Source organism: Spinacia oleracea, chromosome 4, assembly GCF_020520425.1.
Source record: "Spinacia oleracea cultivar Varoflay chromosome 4, BTI_SOV_V1, whole genome shotgun sequence".
NCBI classification, from domain to species: Eukaryota; Viridiplantae; Streptophyta; class Magnoliopsida; order Caryophyllales; family Amaranthaceae; genus Spinacia; species Spinacia oleracea.
The window spans coordinates 185,874,480-185,892,085 of record NC_079490.1 but is presented as its reverse complement, the minus strand read 5'-3'; the positions used below and the strand labels follow the sequence as shown (position 1 = coordinate 185,892,085).

The window sequence follows — 17,606 nt, the reverse complement described above, 5'->3', positions numbered from 1 at the left end:
TATACACTCATTTATTTGGAGGGAACGGCCTGGAAGTACTTTGAATTTGGTAAGATGAGCGCTTGTGAACATGCGATGAATTCCCTCTAAAATTGCGGCAACAATCGGAATCAATAGGCGGAAAATTATGATTTTGACCGGAATGTTGCAACAAGGTACCATTTTTAAAACAAATTTTTAACTCAAGTTATTATTTGACATAACTAATAGCTCACAAAGTAAGGTAAAAAGAAGGTATTATTTTTGACAATTTTACCTTTATTTTATTAAGAACAAAGTCATGTAGAGCTTCCAATTTTTGCATTACTTGTTTTTTCTTTTTTAATGGCGTTCCCTTGGAACACAATGCTTCTTTTTTTTTTCATTTGAGAATCTGGTTCGGACCCTAAGACAAGGAGTTTGGTTCTTATCTCGCTTCTTGTAGACATTCAGCAATATCTTAATGACAATAGCACGAGAACCGTTAAAAGTATAAAAAATCTCTGAATGACAATGTTAACTTTGTGAATTTGATTTCAATGCATAAAATATGCATTGAATTTGATTTCAATGCATAAAGATGTTGATTTGTTTTTTTTTTCTTTCTTTTTACTTAATCGCTTAAACTTCTTTAAATAATATTATATGTGAGATGAGGATTGAAGTTTTAGAGCCCTTATATTTATATTGCAGATTTGCAGTTTCAATTTTGAGTGTATTTTCTTCCAAGTAACGTGAAGCAAAGCTAGCTACGAGTACTACAGTCAATGTATACAACATACGGAGTAGTAATTTTCCGTATACAAAATCTATACCAAGTTACATATAAAATTGTTAAATTACAGTCTAAAGACATAAGGAGTACATACTTGGTATATATTATTCCAGAAGCATAAATACCTTGAGGCTAGTTGGGAAGGAGCTGAAGATTCTGAGAAAAGATTTCCAACCTGAAACTATTCTGAATAAACACACTATCAAATTTCAGAATAGGGCACAAGTGCAGTATTTGGTACAATGGGAGAATTGCCCTACTCATGAGGCTAGTTGGGAAGGAGCTGAAGATTCTGAGAAAAGATTTCCTGATTTCCCTATTCCTTGAATATGGCTACAACAGACTTGAGGCAAGTCTTTTTGAAGGAGAATGGTGATCGAGGGAAAACTAGGTCATTACTAGTCTCTCCCAATCAAACAAATTACCTTAACTAATCACTAAATGCAAGTAAAGCGATAAGTAAGGGTTGAAATCCACAAGGACTAAGGTGCACTAGTTTATGCTAAGCAATCGATAAGTCAGGTCGGAAATGGGGTTTGAAGGTTAACTAACCAACTAAAACTAATTTAACTAAACTAACTACCAAAGATAAACAAGTTAAGGAATGGGGATCAAACGTCAACAATTCACGATATAAGCATAGGAGGATCAAAACTAGGGATAATAATTCATAAACACTACATGAATGAAATGTTGGTTCAATTATGGACTTCAATCATCTCCCAAGGCGAATCCTTTCTTAGGATGACAAAATGCGGACTCCCATCCTACACTCTATCACTCTTAGGTAAATCAAACATCAACCAACAAATAGTCAACACAAGGTCACAATCCCTTGATTTTCCAAGGTCAACTACCCCAATTTCAATGCTACACACAAGTGATCAATTTACATGCAACAAAGCTTGAGTATACTCAATCATGGAATAATTTAATCATGCAAAATCTCTAATTTCAAACTCAAATCCCCAAATTAATCATGGTTGAGTTTTCACCCAAACCCTAACCAATAAACTACTCTATCAACATAAAAATATGAAATTTATAAAAGTTAACAACTAAAAACATGATTCTAAACAATTATAGCAACTAATCTAAACATGAATCATTAAACTAAGCAACAATAACTAAACAACATAAATCAAGCAATAAATGAGGAGAGAGTAAGAAATTGCTCATTGATTGATAATGGAAATACTCAAGCCAAGTTGTTACCTTGCACTCCTTCCGTTTCTTTTTGTTTGTTACGTTTGGATTTTTGCACGTTTATTAACGTATAATAAAGATGACGGCGATGGAGTGGAGGGCCCTCAAGAAGATGTGCCCTTGTCCTTCTGACGGCTCCAGTAGAGGCAGATGTTCCAGCGGTTAATCCTTGGGATTTAGTATAAGTGGGCCTTGGGCCGCTTTCATGAGGCATAAAGCCTGTATTGGGATGATATTATGTTGTGTTTAGCCTAGTGGACTTTTGGGCAGCAGACTCAATTGGTAGTCAATTGAGCACCCAAACATGTACTCTCATGTTTATCAAGTGGAAAAGATTCAGTTGAACTGATCTCACCTAAATGCCATGAATTGCAATTACCTTTTCTTGTGTTACATTGCTAGTCTGCCACACCACACCACACCACACCACACCAATCTCGTCCTCTGAAATTTGAATGGACCAATATGCATTATGTTGCGATGATAGTGTTAACTGATAGCAAATTGTTTGTTGATACATACCAAACGTGTTAATTAGTGTTTAACATGGTTTTTTGGATGCATTGTTCTTGGTCTATATAAATCACCCATCATCGAAGTCATGAGATTGATATTAACTGTCTAAAGATGTAAAACTATACTCCCTCCGTCCCGGAATACTTGACTTGTTTTCCTTATCGGGTCGTCTCTTAATACTTGACATGTTTCTAAAAATGGAAATATTCTAACAATATTATATTATTTCTCACTTCACCCCTATTAACCCACCCACCCCCTACTCCATACAAAAAATAATTAAAAATTCAACCCCTACTCTCCCCAACCCCACCCCTTTACACATTTCCCACTAACTACATTAAAATAACGGTTTTTTCATGAAATGCCCATGAGGTTTGCAAAAATGCACCAAATACCCTCGCGTGTTTCGAATCACATAATATACCCCTATTTTTTTCCCAAGTTTGCACCAAATACCCCTAAACCGACCTTCCGTTAGTCCTCCGTTAAGTCGTGTTTATAATTCACCAAATACACCTAATTATAAACCTATTGCACAATATACACTTATTATTAAACTTATTTGCACCATATACCCAAATTGCTTTTAAATTGCAGAATTTAATTCTAACGGCTAGTTTGCATTTCTAATTTTCCTAGCAATGAAGTAGAGCAGCTTATAACAAATTTCCAGCAATAAACCGGGATTATATTCCATAAAATGCCAATTAATATGCATAGTAGTTTTACAAAAACTTGAAAACCTTGCAGTTCTCGTACTCCACAGTCATTTTCTCAGCATCAGTAACAAAATAAGGTGAAATATAACCACGATCAAACTGCATCCTTTCAACAACATAGAGACTGTTCTCAGCACTTTTTCCTTCTTCAAGAGTCACAACACCTTTTCTTCCAACTTTGCTCATTGCTTCAGCAATCATACTCCCCACTCAGGGTTGTTGCCACCGCTGACAGCTGCTACATCAGCTAGTTCACTGTCTTCTACCTGCAAATGTTTTTCACCTTCTCATCCTTTGCCTCAAATTCCTTCCTTTTCTCATGAGAATGCTTGACTTGGTAAAGTAACCAAATGCAGACAACCAACAAGTCACAGATTTGCAAAATGTGCTTCACTTTAATTCCTTTAGATCTATTATTCCTACTAGGAGATTGTTTGAACATTGTGATATCCTAGATGTTCACTTGCAGTAGAAATCCTCCTATAGATCAAATATGTAATACATTATTTCACAAAGATTCATACACAGTTCACTGTCAGCAAATACTGTAGTCACTCATTCCTAAGGCCCTTTTGGCAACTACATTTTCACAACTTATTCAAAACAGGTCAACCAATTACTAGATGTTGGGAAAGGAGATTCATGAACAAGTTACACAGTGGTTAGAAGAAGCCCACGTATCAGTATCAGTAATTCAGTATCTTATTTCTTGTTTGGTCAAAGCCCCAAATTTTAATGGGCACAATTTAACCTGCAACACTAATATACAAATCCATTCAACAACCCTTTTTTTTGTTAATTACTACCCAAATCGACAATGATATCCCCAAATTACCAACACTCAATTACCGAAAAAGCCCCAGTCGAGAACCCTAGTTTTCGAAAAACCCCCAATAAAACAACCCTAGTTTAACCAATCCTCCAATCGAAGAACCCTAATTTTTAAAACCCCCAATAAAAGAACCCTAATTTATAAAGAAACCCCCAATTTCACAACACAATAACATCACAAAGAGAACGCAGTGAAAAAGAATCGAGGGAGGAGTTGAGGAGATCGATAGATTACCTGTCATCACGGTTAAAGCTTCCAATACCTTGGTCATTAATGGTAGAGAGCACAATTAAGAATTGAGGGAGGAGTGAATTCAAGAACAATCCATTTAAATTTGGTGCCGCGTGAAGGATCTCGATCTACACCGAAGAACATTGGGTGGTGCGCGAAGGAGATCGACCACCGCCGACCAGAGAGCAAGAGGAAGAACAGGGGAGAGGAGAGAACAGGGGAGAGGAGAGAGAAAGAGAAGAAGTTTAAGATTTTTTTGGAATTTATGTCGAAAAACATCATTAAGGGCAAAATGGTAAATTGCAACTAACGGTAGACTAACGTCCGTTAACTCCAAGTGCATCTCATGAACAATATGAAAAAATAGGGGTATATTATGTGATTCGAAACACGCGATGGTATTTGGTGCATTTTTGCAAACCTCGAGGGCATTTCATGAAAAAACCGTTAAAATAATACCCCACTATCAACTATTACCTATTAAATTAAATAAGTCAATTCAAGTCCCTTAAACTCTGTGCCGGTCAAATCGGGTCGAGTATTCCGGGACGGAAGGAGTATCAACTACGGAGTACTCCCTCCGTATTTATTTAAGAGATACACTTGGCCGGACACGCGTATTAAGAAAAAGAATTGAATGAAATAAAGTAATAAAACAAGTGGGGTTGAATAGATATTTTAATAAGAAAAACAAATGGGGACCATGTCATTTTAGGGAGTGGGGAGTGGGGGTGGGGTGTAGATATATTATTTAATTAGATGGTGGGGTTGATAAATTACTAAAAATGGCAAGTGTATCTCTTAAATAAATACGGCCGGAAAAGACAAGTGTATTCCTTAAATAAATACAGATGGAGTAGTACATATACATGTACGATTGAGCACTGGTTAGCGTGTGCGTTTTTTTTTTTTTTTTGTGTGAATGGTTTTATCAAATAGTCGATGTTTACGACAAAAGGGGACTGTTTTCTCTTCTAGATGTTCTGTTACAGCAATGTAGCATGTATGATTGAAGCATCTAATGCTAGTTTAATCTTTGCACATTATGCGTATAACAACTAGCTTCTTTACTTTTGTTTTATTTTTTAATACTGAAATCATATCATCTTGATACTATGGTAAATTGACAAGATATGATGACATCACCGGAAGTTTAAGGGTACATATTATAACTATCCAGGTTCAGGTAACTGTTTCATCTAAATCTTACTTTACATTAGTTATCCAATCAACTACTTTGTCGTCCTTTCAAAAATATGATAAAAGGAAGACGGGCAAAAACATGTTGAGAAGCACTAACACTAGTCGTGCACCAACATGTTGTGCCTGAAACGGGTCAAAGAAAGTCGTGTTAGGCTTGTGTTTCTCGTCCATAAATGAGTGCCATAAAGCCTGTACAGTCCGTTCAACGTGTCTTTCCAGGCCAGATCATGTTGTGTAAGCAATCCCCCTTACTACTTATTATCAAATAATTTTTTCTTGTAATATCCCACTTCCCTCCTCGTTTCATTAAGTAGTTCTGCTAGAAGTCATGAATAATTGTGATACATTTGTGCTTGGTGTTGATCCGTTTTATACATCTTCTGTTCCTATTTACATGACGCAATTATTTAGTTACGTAATGCGCGATTTTAAACATTAATTAATATCATCAATTATGGATAAGAAAAAAAATTATAAAAATTTGAAAAGAAACTAACAAGACCCGACACAACTATATTTTATTTTTAATGGATAAATCACAAAAGGAAATCAGAAGAGCTTGTGTGAATAGTGTCTAAAATCCAATTGTGTCATATAAATAAGAATGGAGGAAGTATAATTCTCAAATTCATATAGAGGCTAATCAAGCTATGTTTGCTAAAACTAGTTGAAGAAGTAATTTTATTAGACTGTCATCTGATTGAACACAAGTCTGAGCTGATCATAACACAAGTCAGAGAGGATTCAACAATGGCTCTGAGCCCTGCTTATGTAATAGTAATTAACAAGAATACACCAGTAATTAATCATAGTAAATTCTTGAACTTCCAAAGATTGTTTTCTACATCATTTGGTTGCCAACATGCATCCCCCGAAACCGGCAACGATGAATCTCGATTACTGATCTATTTGTCGTTCTCTGTTCCTTCAGAAGTTTCTGTTTCGAGTTCCTTGCGAAACCCAAGCTCAGACATGTCTTGCTTTGCCATTAAGTTCCTGCATAAGCCCCAGTTACATTCATCAGAAAATTTCAACGAAAATATACACCTAAATACTTACCCATTGCCATAATGATGTTCCAATTTAGAATTTTGACACTATTCACAACTGAAGAATCTTCTAAATTACTTCCAATATATAAGAAGAAAAAAACATATTTATGTGGGGTCTTGTTTGATTCGTCTCCATGAATACTTTAATAATATCAATTTCTTTTTTAATAATGTATAATTAGAGATACAAAATGAGCATGGACAAACGTGAAAAGTATAAATTGGAACATCATTATGGAACCGAAGGAGTAAAGGATGAAAGGAAAGAGACAGATAAAGAAAAAGAAAAACGCAGGCAGACAGACAGACAACAAACTCACTTCTCCATTCGACATTGCAAATATTTCTTTGAAAACTCTTTACATTTTCCTGAATTATGGCCAGCAGTTTTTAGACAACTGAGATACTCTTTTTTCTCCTGCAATAACATTCCAACCATGAACTAAGTCAGCCAAAATGGGATTAATGTAAAGTATACAAAGGATAAAAAAAAAATATATATATATATATATATATATATATATATATATATATAAAATAAAATAAAAAAGTGTGTCCCTCTGTAAAGAAGGGACTTGAAACAGACAATGAACGGGAAGTACCAAGTCGCATTCATGCATATGATCCAGAGGGAAGACTCCTTTTTCTGGAGGCACTGGTCTTGAACCTCTTGACCCACCAAACGCACCACCTGTGTACAACAACTAGCAATGTTTCAATCCACTAAAGCAAAATATTTAAGATCATTACAAGCAGTAAACTAACCATAATCACGAAAATCTTACTAGATAATACTATTGAAATCCATTAAGATTGTTGTTATATCTCATATCAGTGTTTGTTACAGTGCACAACAAAATATCAGATCAAGAAAATAGGAAGCCGTAAATTCTGATGAACCAAACTGATTATGTAGATTCTGAAGGTACAGTTTTCTTCTTTGTAGCTCTGTGTTTAATCATCATTGACCATTCTTTAAAATATGGAAGTGATCACAGGCTCACAGCTGAGTAGGCCGAAGAAGAATTAATCTCATATTTGTTGTGCAGCATCACAAGCTTGGGTTCCTATATTCTTTCTTTGACAATAGGAAAAAAAAATGGAAAACAAGGTCAGCAACCTCCTAACGAAGAGGATTAATTAATTTGATTAAGTTTTAAGTCATTTCAGCTTGGAATTCAAGGTCAGCAAACTTCAGGATTAGTTGATTTTATTAATTTTAACTCATTTCAGCCATTAAATACTAAAAAATTCAGTCAAATATATCCATCTCTTTATCCCTCTATATCACCACCACCAAACCGATCAAACCCTTTTCATACTGACCCTTGTAAAAAATAAGATTGCTCTGAATCTAGAATTATCTCACAAAGTGTGTCTTTTGTAAATTCCCTATCTTTATTTAGTTTCGAAAATTCCACTATTGGTATAAGAAAAACTTGTCAATAACTGGATTCAGCCACAAAAGGAAAGAGGACTGCAAATCTTCAGATTGATAAATAAAATGCAGAAACTATTTCTTGTTTTCTAATACCCTGGTTTTTCTTTTAAATCCTTCTTCAGAAATAGAAATGGTGAAAGCCTTTCTACCCCTACACCTAAAAATCAATACTGAAAACCAGCACATTGCCACATTTTACCAGTAAATTTTTACCACACCCACGTTTATCATTCATAAGACCTAGTTCAGGCAAATAAATAGCATGCTACTGAAGCGAGGTATATATTTAGGTTTTCATTTCATCTCTCTGATTTCTCAAGAACAAAAGAAGTTACCAAGGCATATTAAAACTTGAATGGTAACATCAAGTAACAAAGACAGGAAAAGCTAGGGGATTCTTACCAGCACTCATTTTGTTATCTTGTTCTGCAATTGGCTGAAACGCGTCCCTTATGTAATCTGAAAAATCACACAACACATCACAATGTAATGTTAATTCAGAATGATTTCATACTTCAATTTCATGGTGAAATCTTGATTCGTAGTTCTACTTAGGTTCATTTTACTTTTCTAAAAAGTTTGAACACAAATCATGAGATAAGTCATCACATTTCATATTTTCATATTACAATGCACACTACTGAATGTCTGAATCCAACTCAATGAACTAGAATCACAGTAAGCAGAAGTGCTCACAACTCAAAAAAATCTAATTGATATAATTAATCAGGGTTCATAAATATAATTGATTCCTTTCTTATTCCACAACTAAATTATCTCCCTTTTTATCTTCTAAACTCACAAATCCACATCAACCAACCTACTCGGATCATCCACCGAAACAGAAACCTATCTCCCCATTTACCCGAGCGTCCCAACAGCAACTTAATTTGATCCTAAACCACCTCTAAATGCTTCAATGAAGAACTCAAACACCATATTCTGATTCTTTTTGCCACATTCCATCATGTACATCCAAATTTAAAATAAAATCAAACAAACGCAGTTGATAATCCAATGAAACATGCCATTTTTTTACTAATTTACCTCACAAGACAACAACTTTGAATAAATAAAACCAAAAAAATTTGGTTATAAAAATAACCTAATTAAACCAATTTATTTTGGGATGATTATTGGTTGAAAACTGCAAAACAATCTAATCTCTCTGTATAAAAATCCACACCTACACCGGACTCATTTCGCATATTAATAATAAGGAACCGAAATGACAAAGATAAATCCAGAATATCTCGAATATTAGGGGAAATAATAAAATAAATTAACAAACTTACGTGACTACTAATAATTTGAATTGATGATGCAGAAAAAGAAATTAAAGGGAAACGAAATAAAAAAAAGAGTAGTGAAATACCAAATTGGTGCTCGAATTGTAGAGATTGAGCTTGAAATTATTCAGGCGATCGAAGAGAAAAGAATCGATGAAGAGATTAAGGTGTTTGTGATTTGGGTACTTACTTAGGTTGTATACTTGTTCTTCCCTCTTTAATTTGGTTCTTTGGTTGTTGTATACTTGTAAAGTTATGACTTGTATAATTGTATTGTATCCCATGCCACGGTTGTTTTATGATTTTAGACTTTTATTCAACTTTTTTTTTCCCCCTAGCGGGCTGTCTAAAAATGGTTGTGGGTCGGGCCGAGCTGAAAAGTTCAAAACAGAGCCCAGATCCACGGGCTTTCGTGTCGGATTGGCCCGTCGTGTCTATGCCTAATTGTATTAAATTTAGCGTGCTTTGTCGTGCTTTTTCCTAAAAAAATCGGCCCACGATTTCGTGTTCGTGCCAGGCCGCGCTTTTTTCGTGTCCGAGCCGGGCAGGGATTTTTTCGTGCCGGTCGGGCCTCAGTTCGGCCCGACCTTTAACGCCCGGCTATCTATAGTAGAGACTGAACCTATCCTCAAGGTTGGAATGAATACCTATCCACTAGACCAACCAAGGTTACTTTGGCTAAACTTTCATTAAGTGTTGGGTCTTTTGATTTTTTATGGTTGGTACTGTATAACTCTAAGCTTTCATTAAGCGTTGGGTCTTTTGAATATGTGCTAGTAGCAATCGATTACTCCACTTATTCTAAAAGCTAGCTGAACGTCTAAGAATTATATTCGGAGATATCTCTCCAACCATTGACAATTTCTCATTCGTCCGGCCAGAAGTCATCATTTCAATAGAAAACTATATTCTCGCTCAACCAATTCCCCTTTTCACTAAAACAGAGAGAATTGAAATAGGAGAGCCCACTAGCATTAATCCATTCTGAAAATAATCGGCCATGAAAGTGGTTCTCAAAATGGTTGAGTCGAAAGTTCTTGCTTTTTGCACTCTAAAGACTCCCCTTAAGAAAGGAAGCCATGATATGTTCGTTAAAGTACCAGAACGAGTGCTAGTTAGACCATATAATACCCAAAGTTCAAAAAAATATTATTAAAATACGGCCGAAAAAATCATGTCCTTGTTAATCCAGTCTACTCTTTCCGCAACCCTAGCCATGGAGGTGCTAAGTTCCACCCCATACCATTTCTAATCAACAATCCAAACAAGTACAAAGTAAAACCACATTGATAGGAACAAAATGAAACATTTCATTTCTAAACAAAACATCCAAGTGAAACCCTTATGTTTCAGGGGATTTAAAAAAATTATTACACTTTTATTTATGAACAATATCCAAATTTCAGATACTTGAACAAAATTGGCTACATGATCATATCTTCTACCTCCTTAAAATCAACAATTTTTTTTTCTTGATTTCCAAACCTGACTAAAGTTTGTATGACTTGATATTCCTATTCTTACACTGTACTATATATAATCTATACAAAACAAAAGTGAATAAAATGTATGATATTTAGTTTGTAATGTTGTTCAGATGTGCCATTTTTGCACTCCTTCCGCGAAAGGATCAGTAGCTCTACGTTGATGAATTTGAATGTTAAATTTGTCTTCGAAAAAAAAATTCAGAAGAACTCATCTTTTCTTGTACAATCTGGGTTAAAAGTTTGGCTCTAAGACTTCGGTTGTTGAACTATAACTACGGAGGATTTCTTCAAGCTTCTTCCTTTGGGGAGAGAAGTTGCCTACACGAAAAGTGTTTTAAGAATGATTAGTAACACAAAAATTCACTAATAGTTAGCTAACAATGTTTTAAGAATACTTAGAATAGTACTTACCACCCCAATGTGCCATTTTTGACAGCTAAAATCTTTATAATCAGCAGCATCCATCACCTGTGAAATAAAAAGTGTTCAAGGAGAATTAGGCGTTGTTCACTTCACCTGGTATGGTCTGCTCTGATTACCTGGTTTCTGGTATGGTTTGATGTTAATTTTGTGTAAATGTTTTTTTTTCTAGTTTGATCTAATAAGCAGTAAGAATAAGGGGGAGATAACACAGCCAATAGACCAAAATGTTACTTTTCTTGTGTATATGGGAAAACTATCACTTTGGACAGTTTTGAGAAGGATTCGATTACTTTATACTAAACAAGACACCAGGAATTACACATGTCACTTCCTGCTGCAACATTTTTCCTCCAAAAAAAAATTCCTAAAAAAACTTTACTTTATTTTTATTTTTGATTTTCTATCATTTTTATTAACTGTTTATGGATAGAAAAAAAATATATGTTTATAGGAATAATAGATCGATGTCACATAATTTTTTATTTTTGGCAATATTTTAGTCAAATCAATATATTAATAATGAAAAATATATTACTTCATTAATATTTTAGTCAAATTAGCATAGTATATCGAATATTATGGTCTAATTATCATATTAAGCATATAAAATATGCAATAGGACTGAAATTGCAAGATGGTTAAAATGAGTAATGTTCAAGATTTATTAATTATGTAGTACCTTATGTGAGAGAAATATCTCATTCAAATACATAATAAAAAAACTGGCTAAATAATTTTTAGAAAACCCGCGCGTGCACCAGACGTAATCTAGTTAAATAAAAATTAAGATGGGTGAAAGTTGAGATTGTACAAGATAGAACATTCAGTTACTTTTTTTTTTTTTTTTTACCAGGATTGTATTTTTTTACAGTGCTGAGAGTATCAAAACTTGTAAAAATCACAGTTTTGCACAACAAATTAAGTCCAGTATAAGTGTATACTCCCTCCGTATTTTTTTAAGAGATACACTTGCCTTTTCCGGCCGTATTTATTTAAGAGATACACTTGCCATTTTTAGTAACTTATCAACCCCACCATCTAATTAAATACTCCGTAATACATCTAATATACTCTATCACCCACCATCCTATTAAACAAATATTTTCATAAACCCACCTCATCCTCCACCCACCAAAATGACATGGTCCCCACATATTTAATTATTAAAATATATATCCAACCCCACTTGCTTAACTATTTTATTTCATTCAATTATTCTTCTTAATACACGTGCCCGACCAAGTGTATCTCTTAAAAAAATACGAAGGGAGTAACAAGTAGAGTAGCAAAGAGCTTACAACGGTAAAAATTGGAGGAACCATTACTCCTCCTTGAGACTTTTCTGATGGTATAACAGAGAAGCGCGGAGCTAAATCTTGTGATCGGAATGTCCACCTGAAAAATGCAGATGCATATGCAGAAAAAGTTATCAAACTGAACCAGAAAAAGGAACCTTAATTTGGCAGAATAAGCAAGTTAAAAAGTTATATATTCATATATTTCATACCCTATGTATAAGAATATGCAATATTGTGCCCATTCTCGAACCAATAACCTGATCCAGTAAGTCTCTGGAGAATCATCAACATTTATGTATATCTGAAATGCCAAAAAAAAAAACAAAAAAACCAGTTAATTTCCTCAGACATAGATAGACACTTTGAACTAGACCTGATCAAATTGCGGGCCGGTCCGGGTTCGGGTGGGCCTCAAACTTCTTCCCATTAGGTCGGGCAGGGCGAATTTTACTGGCTAAAACCCGCTATTTCGGGTCCAAAATAGCGGGATGTTCGGGTCAGTTTTGGGCCGGGACAAATTTATACCTAAAATTGCAAAGTTGAGTTGCCCAAAACCTACCCAAAATTTAAAATCTCACAGAGCTTGGAAAACAGGCCTAAAAATCTGCCCAAATCCACTATTTTCGGGCCGGCCAAATTTATAACTAAACTTTTAAGTTACCCCCAAACCCACCCAAATATTAAAATCGGCCGGGGTCCGACAAACGGGCCTAAAATCTGCCTAGCCCGCTATTTTCAGGTCGGGCCAGCAGGACGGGCTCGTGATGATCAGGTCTACTTCAAAATTCAATATGCTCAAAATCAACAGTCAAGAAAGGCATACCGCTGCTTCTGCTAAAGCTACCAGCTGCATTGCCACCCGAAATTTCCTGTTCAAATGCAATACAGAGAGAACAATCTTACAGAAGAATTGTTGCATTAAAAGAAAAATACTGATACTTTCTTTATTTTGATGCAAACAACAGGATACTTTCAAGGTAATTAAGGGAAGTAATATCTACGTACTTGAACATGACATATTTAGATCGCACTGCATCATGCATAGCACGAACATCATCATCTTCAATAACACTAAGTTGTTCCCTCAGAAATAACAAGTTCTGAGATATGTGGTGGAAGATCACAGAGAATGAAATGAAGTAGTTGAGCAGCAAAAGTGCCTGATCAGAGTTAAAGTCATCATCATTCAATTGACTTGTTTACAAAAACAAAGCCTATCTTTGACCCTGTTCTTTAGAGCTGAACTGAACTGAACTGAAATTAACTGAACTGAACTAAAATGAAATTAACTGAAGTGAAATGAAATTAACTGAAGTGAAGTGAAGTGAAGTTAACTGAACTGAAATGAAATAAAATTAACTGAACTGAACTGAATGAAATTAACTGAACTGAACTGAAGTTAACTGAATTGAACTGAAGTGAAGTTAACTGAACTGAAATTAACTGAACTGAACTGAACTGAACTGAAATGAAATGAACTAAAATTAACTGAATTGAACTGAACTGAACTGAATTGAACTGAATTGAATTGAATGCTCCTGAACTTACAGTGAAATATGGAACAGAAGCTCTGTAACCAACAAGGGTAAGGTAGAATATGCAGCCGAGTGCAGCTGTAGTTCGGCGTTCATAGACTGAGAGATGCTCGCAAAGGATGCAGTAACCATGAGCAATGAGAAGGAAGGACACAAATGAAGCTGTTTGAAAGAGGACTCCTGTTACATATACCCCAAAGGACATCCATAGAGAGCATATTTGGGAATAGAAGCAAGAATACCTGCAAATTCAAACATGTATTCTGAATTAATTGTACATAATCTTGTTGTATTTAGTTTCTTCTGAACTACATGCCTAATTAGTAATTACTTGAAAATTTCAATGGAAGTGAGAAATAAGACTAAAGACTCTTCCATCTGAGCATAGGTTTTTCTGATCATACCCTTCCATCTGATCATACCCTTCCACATTGTAAAGATGGCAGTGGGTCAGGTCGGGGCGAGGCACGTCCCGACGTGGGCCCAAAGTCGTGGGCCATATGTCGGGCTTGGGTCGTAATTTTTTTTTTTGGGAAAGACACGACAAAGCATGCTAAATGTAATAAAATAAGGTTTAGGCACGACCGCACGACGGCTCGGCCTAGCACGGGGGCTTGTGTATTTAGTTTCTTATGAACTACAGGCCTAATTACTGTGAAAATGTCAATGGAAGTGAGAAATAAGCCTAAGACTCTAAGAGAATAAGTTTATTTTTCAAACCCTTCAATCTGATCAAATCCTTTCACGTTGTAAAGATGGTTGTGGGTCGGGTCGGTCTAAGGCACGTCCCGACATGGGCCCGAATATGAGTCGGGCCTGGGCCGCAGTTTTTTGGAAAAAACACGACACTGCATGCCAAATTTAGTAAAAAAGGCTTAGGCACGACAACTCAGCCTGACACGAGGGCTTGTGTGGCTGGTTCGGGCCTAGCTGGACACATTTTGTAATTTTTGGCCCGGTCCAGTATGTTACAAGCGGACTTGTCATGGGCTGGACCCGTTCAGGCCCAAATACCGTGGCCCGGCCCGATCCAAGGGCATCTTTAGGCAGGTGCCTCATGCACTGGTGGTGATAGTTGTTAAATGTTAACAAATTCTAGAAAACCATGTAAGTATTAGATGCTCATGATTTACCTCAGTAGTGTACTGACTGGTAACAATTTTCGAGTACTAATTCATTTTTTCTTATAGCAAAACATTATGGAATAAGCATTTGTTCATCAAATCCTTGCTACCTGTAACATTTGCATTATTTATATTTCTGATATCCTGTTATACCAATTCAGCTAAAAGATTACACAGGTTCTTATATTTTCACCTTAATTAGCATCTACACATACCGAGAATTCGATATAACTAATATAAGCCATAATTTGTATTAAGAAACTTAAAATTACTAGAATTAATTAGAAAGGGATTAGAACATACCAAAAGAGGAATGATAGCATAAGCTGCAATGTTTTAATAAATGGAACTGATGCCAAAGTCCATTGCAGATTATTAGTCTGTTACAATCAGAATTTCAAACAAAAAAATCAGAGAAATTAAGATAATATAATTAAGAAAAATTTGCCAAATACAACCTAATAAAGTTCTCTATTTGCCAATTACAACCTCAACTTTCTAATTTTGCCAATTACAACCTTAAACTTATACATCCATTTTAATTTACAACCCAAAATTATTTTCCGGCAAAAACCACTGGAAGATGATGTCATAATGTTATTAAAAATAATAATTACATAATGTCTATGAAAATATTAAATCGATACATAAGAATTAAAACAAATAAAATAAAATAATCGAAAAAATAAATTATTTTTATAGATATTATGTATTTCGTAATTTTTTTTAATAACGTTATGACATCATCTTCCGGTGATTTTTGCCGAAAAATGGTTTTGGGTTGTAATTTAAAATAGATGTACAAGTTTAAGGTTGTAATTGGCAAAATTAGAAATTTGAGGTTGTAATTGACAAATGGAGAACTTTATTAGGTTGTATTTGGCAAATTTGCCTATAATTAAAGATAAATCATAAGCTACATTATTTTATAACATGCAAAACATAAATTTTCAAAGATAAAAATAAAATCCCACCTACATGATTAAGTAAAGCTTCAACTACTCTACCCAGAAACTCAAGTAAACCAAATTGCATGATTTTCACTTTAAACAAATTCACCCATCACACTAATTAAAATAATTATCAAACCAGCAAACAAATCAGAACTTTAATTAACAACTTCCTTAAACCCCAAAACTGTATTGTTTTCAGAATTCCTTCTAATTTTCTGTCAAAAGAACTCCGCCAACTAGAGCTAACAAAAACTGACTCGACTTCAAATAACCCAACCTATTTAACTCGATATGACCTGACCTGGCCTGACTTGACTTAAAATGAACCTATGACTAACCATCTAATTAGCCTGGCATGACTCGAAAAGACATGACCCAATTTGACAACTCTATCCCCGAACAAGTTAGTAAAACCATTAACTCACCAACTAAAACTACCAAAAACTGACTCGGCCCCATATTACCCAACCTAACCCGACCCAACCCAACCCGACCCGGAATGAACCTACGTGACACCATCCAACATGACTAACCATCTAATTAGCTTGGCACGACTCGAAGAGACATGACCCAATTTGACATCTCTACCACGAACAATTTAGTAAAACCATCAACTCACCAACTAGAACTACCAAAAACTGACTCGGCCCCATATTACCCAACCTGACCCGACCCAACTCGACTCGGAATGAACCTACGTGACACCATCCAACATGACTAACCATCTAATTAGCCTGGCATGACTCGAAGAGTCGAAGAGACATGACCCAATTTGACATCTCTACCACGAACAAGTTAGTAAAACCATCAACTCACCAACTAGAACTACCACAAACTGACTCGGCCCCATATAACCCGACTCGACCCGAACCGACCCAGAATAAAAGTTAGTGCAAAACTGGAATGTAGGATATAAGAAAACGGACCTGAAGATGGCGGTTTCGCCATGTGAGAAAAGCCCAAGAAATACAAGAAAAGAACCAAATGGAAGAAAGAGTTAAGTAAAGAGAAGGAAGAGGACGATATGATTCGTTAACACCCCAAGACATATTCGTAATTTGTTGCATTTTTTTTTCAACTCCGTACGTTCAAATTAAGAGAAAAATGAAGGGGGGAATTTTTTTTGTTAATCTAAAATAGATAAAGGGAATTAAATTAAAGGGGGTTTTGTTTGTGTAAGGCACTATAAATATGGAGGGAGGCACGTCTTGTTGTTGTTGTTGTGTGTTATTTAAAGTTTGGTATGACTAATTGTCTAATTGTAGTATTAGTAGTAGTGTCCCTTAAATAGGTGCATCAACTCCACCTTCAACTAACCTATTTTGTACTACAAGGACAAGGTTGTGGAATATTGGTTTATCAAGCCATCGTATCGTATGTACTCCCTCCGTATTTATTTAAAGAATACACTTGGTCGGGCAAGAGTATTAAGAGGAAGAATTGAATGAAATAAAATAATAAAATCAGTGGAGTTGGGTAGATATTTTAATAAGTAAACAAGTGGGGACCATGTCATTTTGGGCGGGAGGAGATGGGGTGG

The 17,606-nt window shown here is 35.3% G+C and overlaps 2 protein-coding genes and 1 long non-coding RNA gene across 7 annotated transcripts; all 3 read right to left on the bottom strand.

Annotated features, from left to right (window-relative positions):
* Positions 1-3,145: 3,145 nt before the first annotated feature.
* On the bottom strand, positions 3,146-4,496 carry LOC110801764 (uncharacterized). The gene is made up of 2 exons (XR_002536994.2): positions 4,265-4,496; positions 3,146-3,678 (listed from the first exon to the last, which is right to left on the bottom strand). It is a non-coding gene; the product is annotated as an uncharacterized lncRNA (long non-coding RNA).
* A 1,635-nt stretch (positions 4,497-6,131) lies between these two features.
* LOC110801775 (cytochrome c oxidase assembly protein cox19, mitochondrial) lies at positions 6,132-9,414 on the bottom strand. Its single transcript, XM_022007193.2, has 5 exons — positions 9,333-9,414; positions 8,360-8,416; positions 7,119-7,207; positions 6,837-6,934; positions 6,132-6,460 (listed from the first exon to the last, which is right to left on the bottom strand). Exons 2-5 carry the CDS (start codon positions 8,367-8,369, stop codon positions 6,370-6,372), a joined length of 288 nt encoding a protein of 95 aa, XP_021862885.1. The 5' UTR covers positions 8,370-8,416; positions 9,333-9,414; the 3' UTR covers positions 6,132-6,369.
* Positions 7,118-17,317, bottom strand: LOC110801763 (uncharacterized). Of its 5 annotated transcripts, none has more exons than XM_056843284.1 (12): positions 16,993-17,317; positions 15,417-15,493; positions 14,003-14,231; positions 13,460-13,614; positions 13,278-13,323; positions 12,664-12,755; positions 12,455-12,551; positions 11,145-11,201; positions 9,333-11,051; positions 8,360-8,416; positions 7,302-7,594; positions 7,118-7,207 (listed from the first exon to the last, which is right to left on the bottom strand). In XM_056843284.1, the coding sequence occupies exons 1-9, from the start codon at positions 17,131-17,133 to the stop codon at positions 10,980-10,982; spliced, it is 966 nt and encodes a 321-aa protein (XP_056699262.1). In that variant the 5' UTR covers positions 17,134-17,317; the 3' UTR covers positions 7,118-7,207; positions 7,302-7,594; positions 8,360-8,416; positions 9,333-10,979. The 5 variants fall into 5 exon arrangements, with proteins under 5 accessions (XP_056699262.1, XP_056699261.1, XP_056699263.1 ...); XM_056843283.1 differs by having other exon boundaries at positions 7,422-7,594; XM_056843285.1 differs by having other exon boundaries at positions 7,446-7,594.
* Positions 17,318-17,606: the final 289 nt, after the last annotated feature.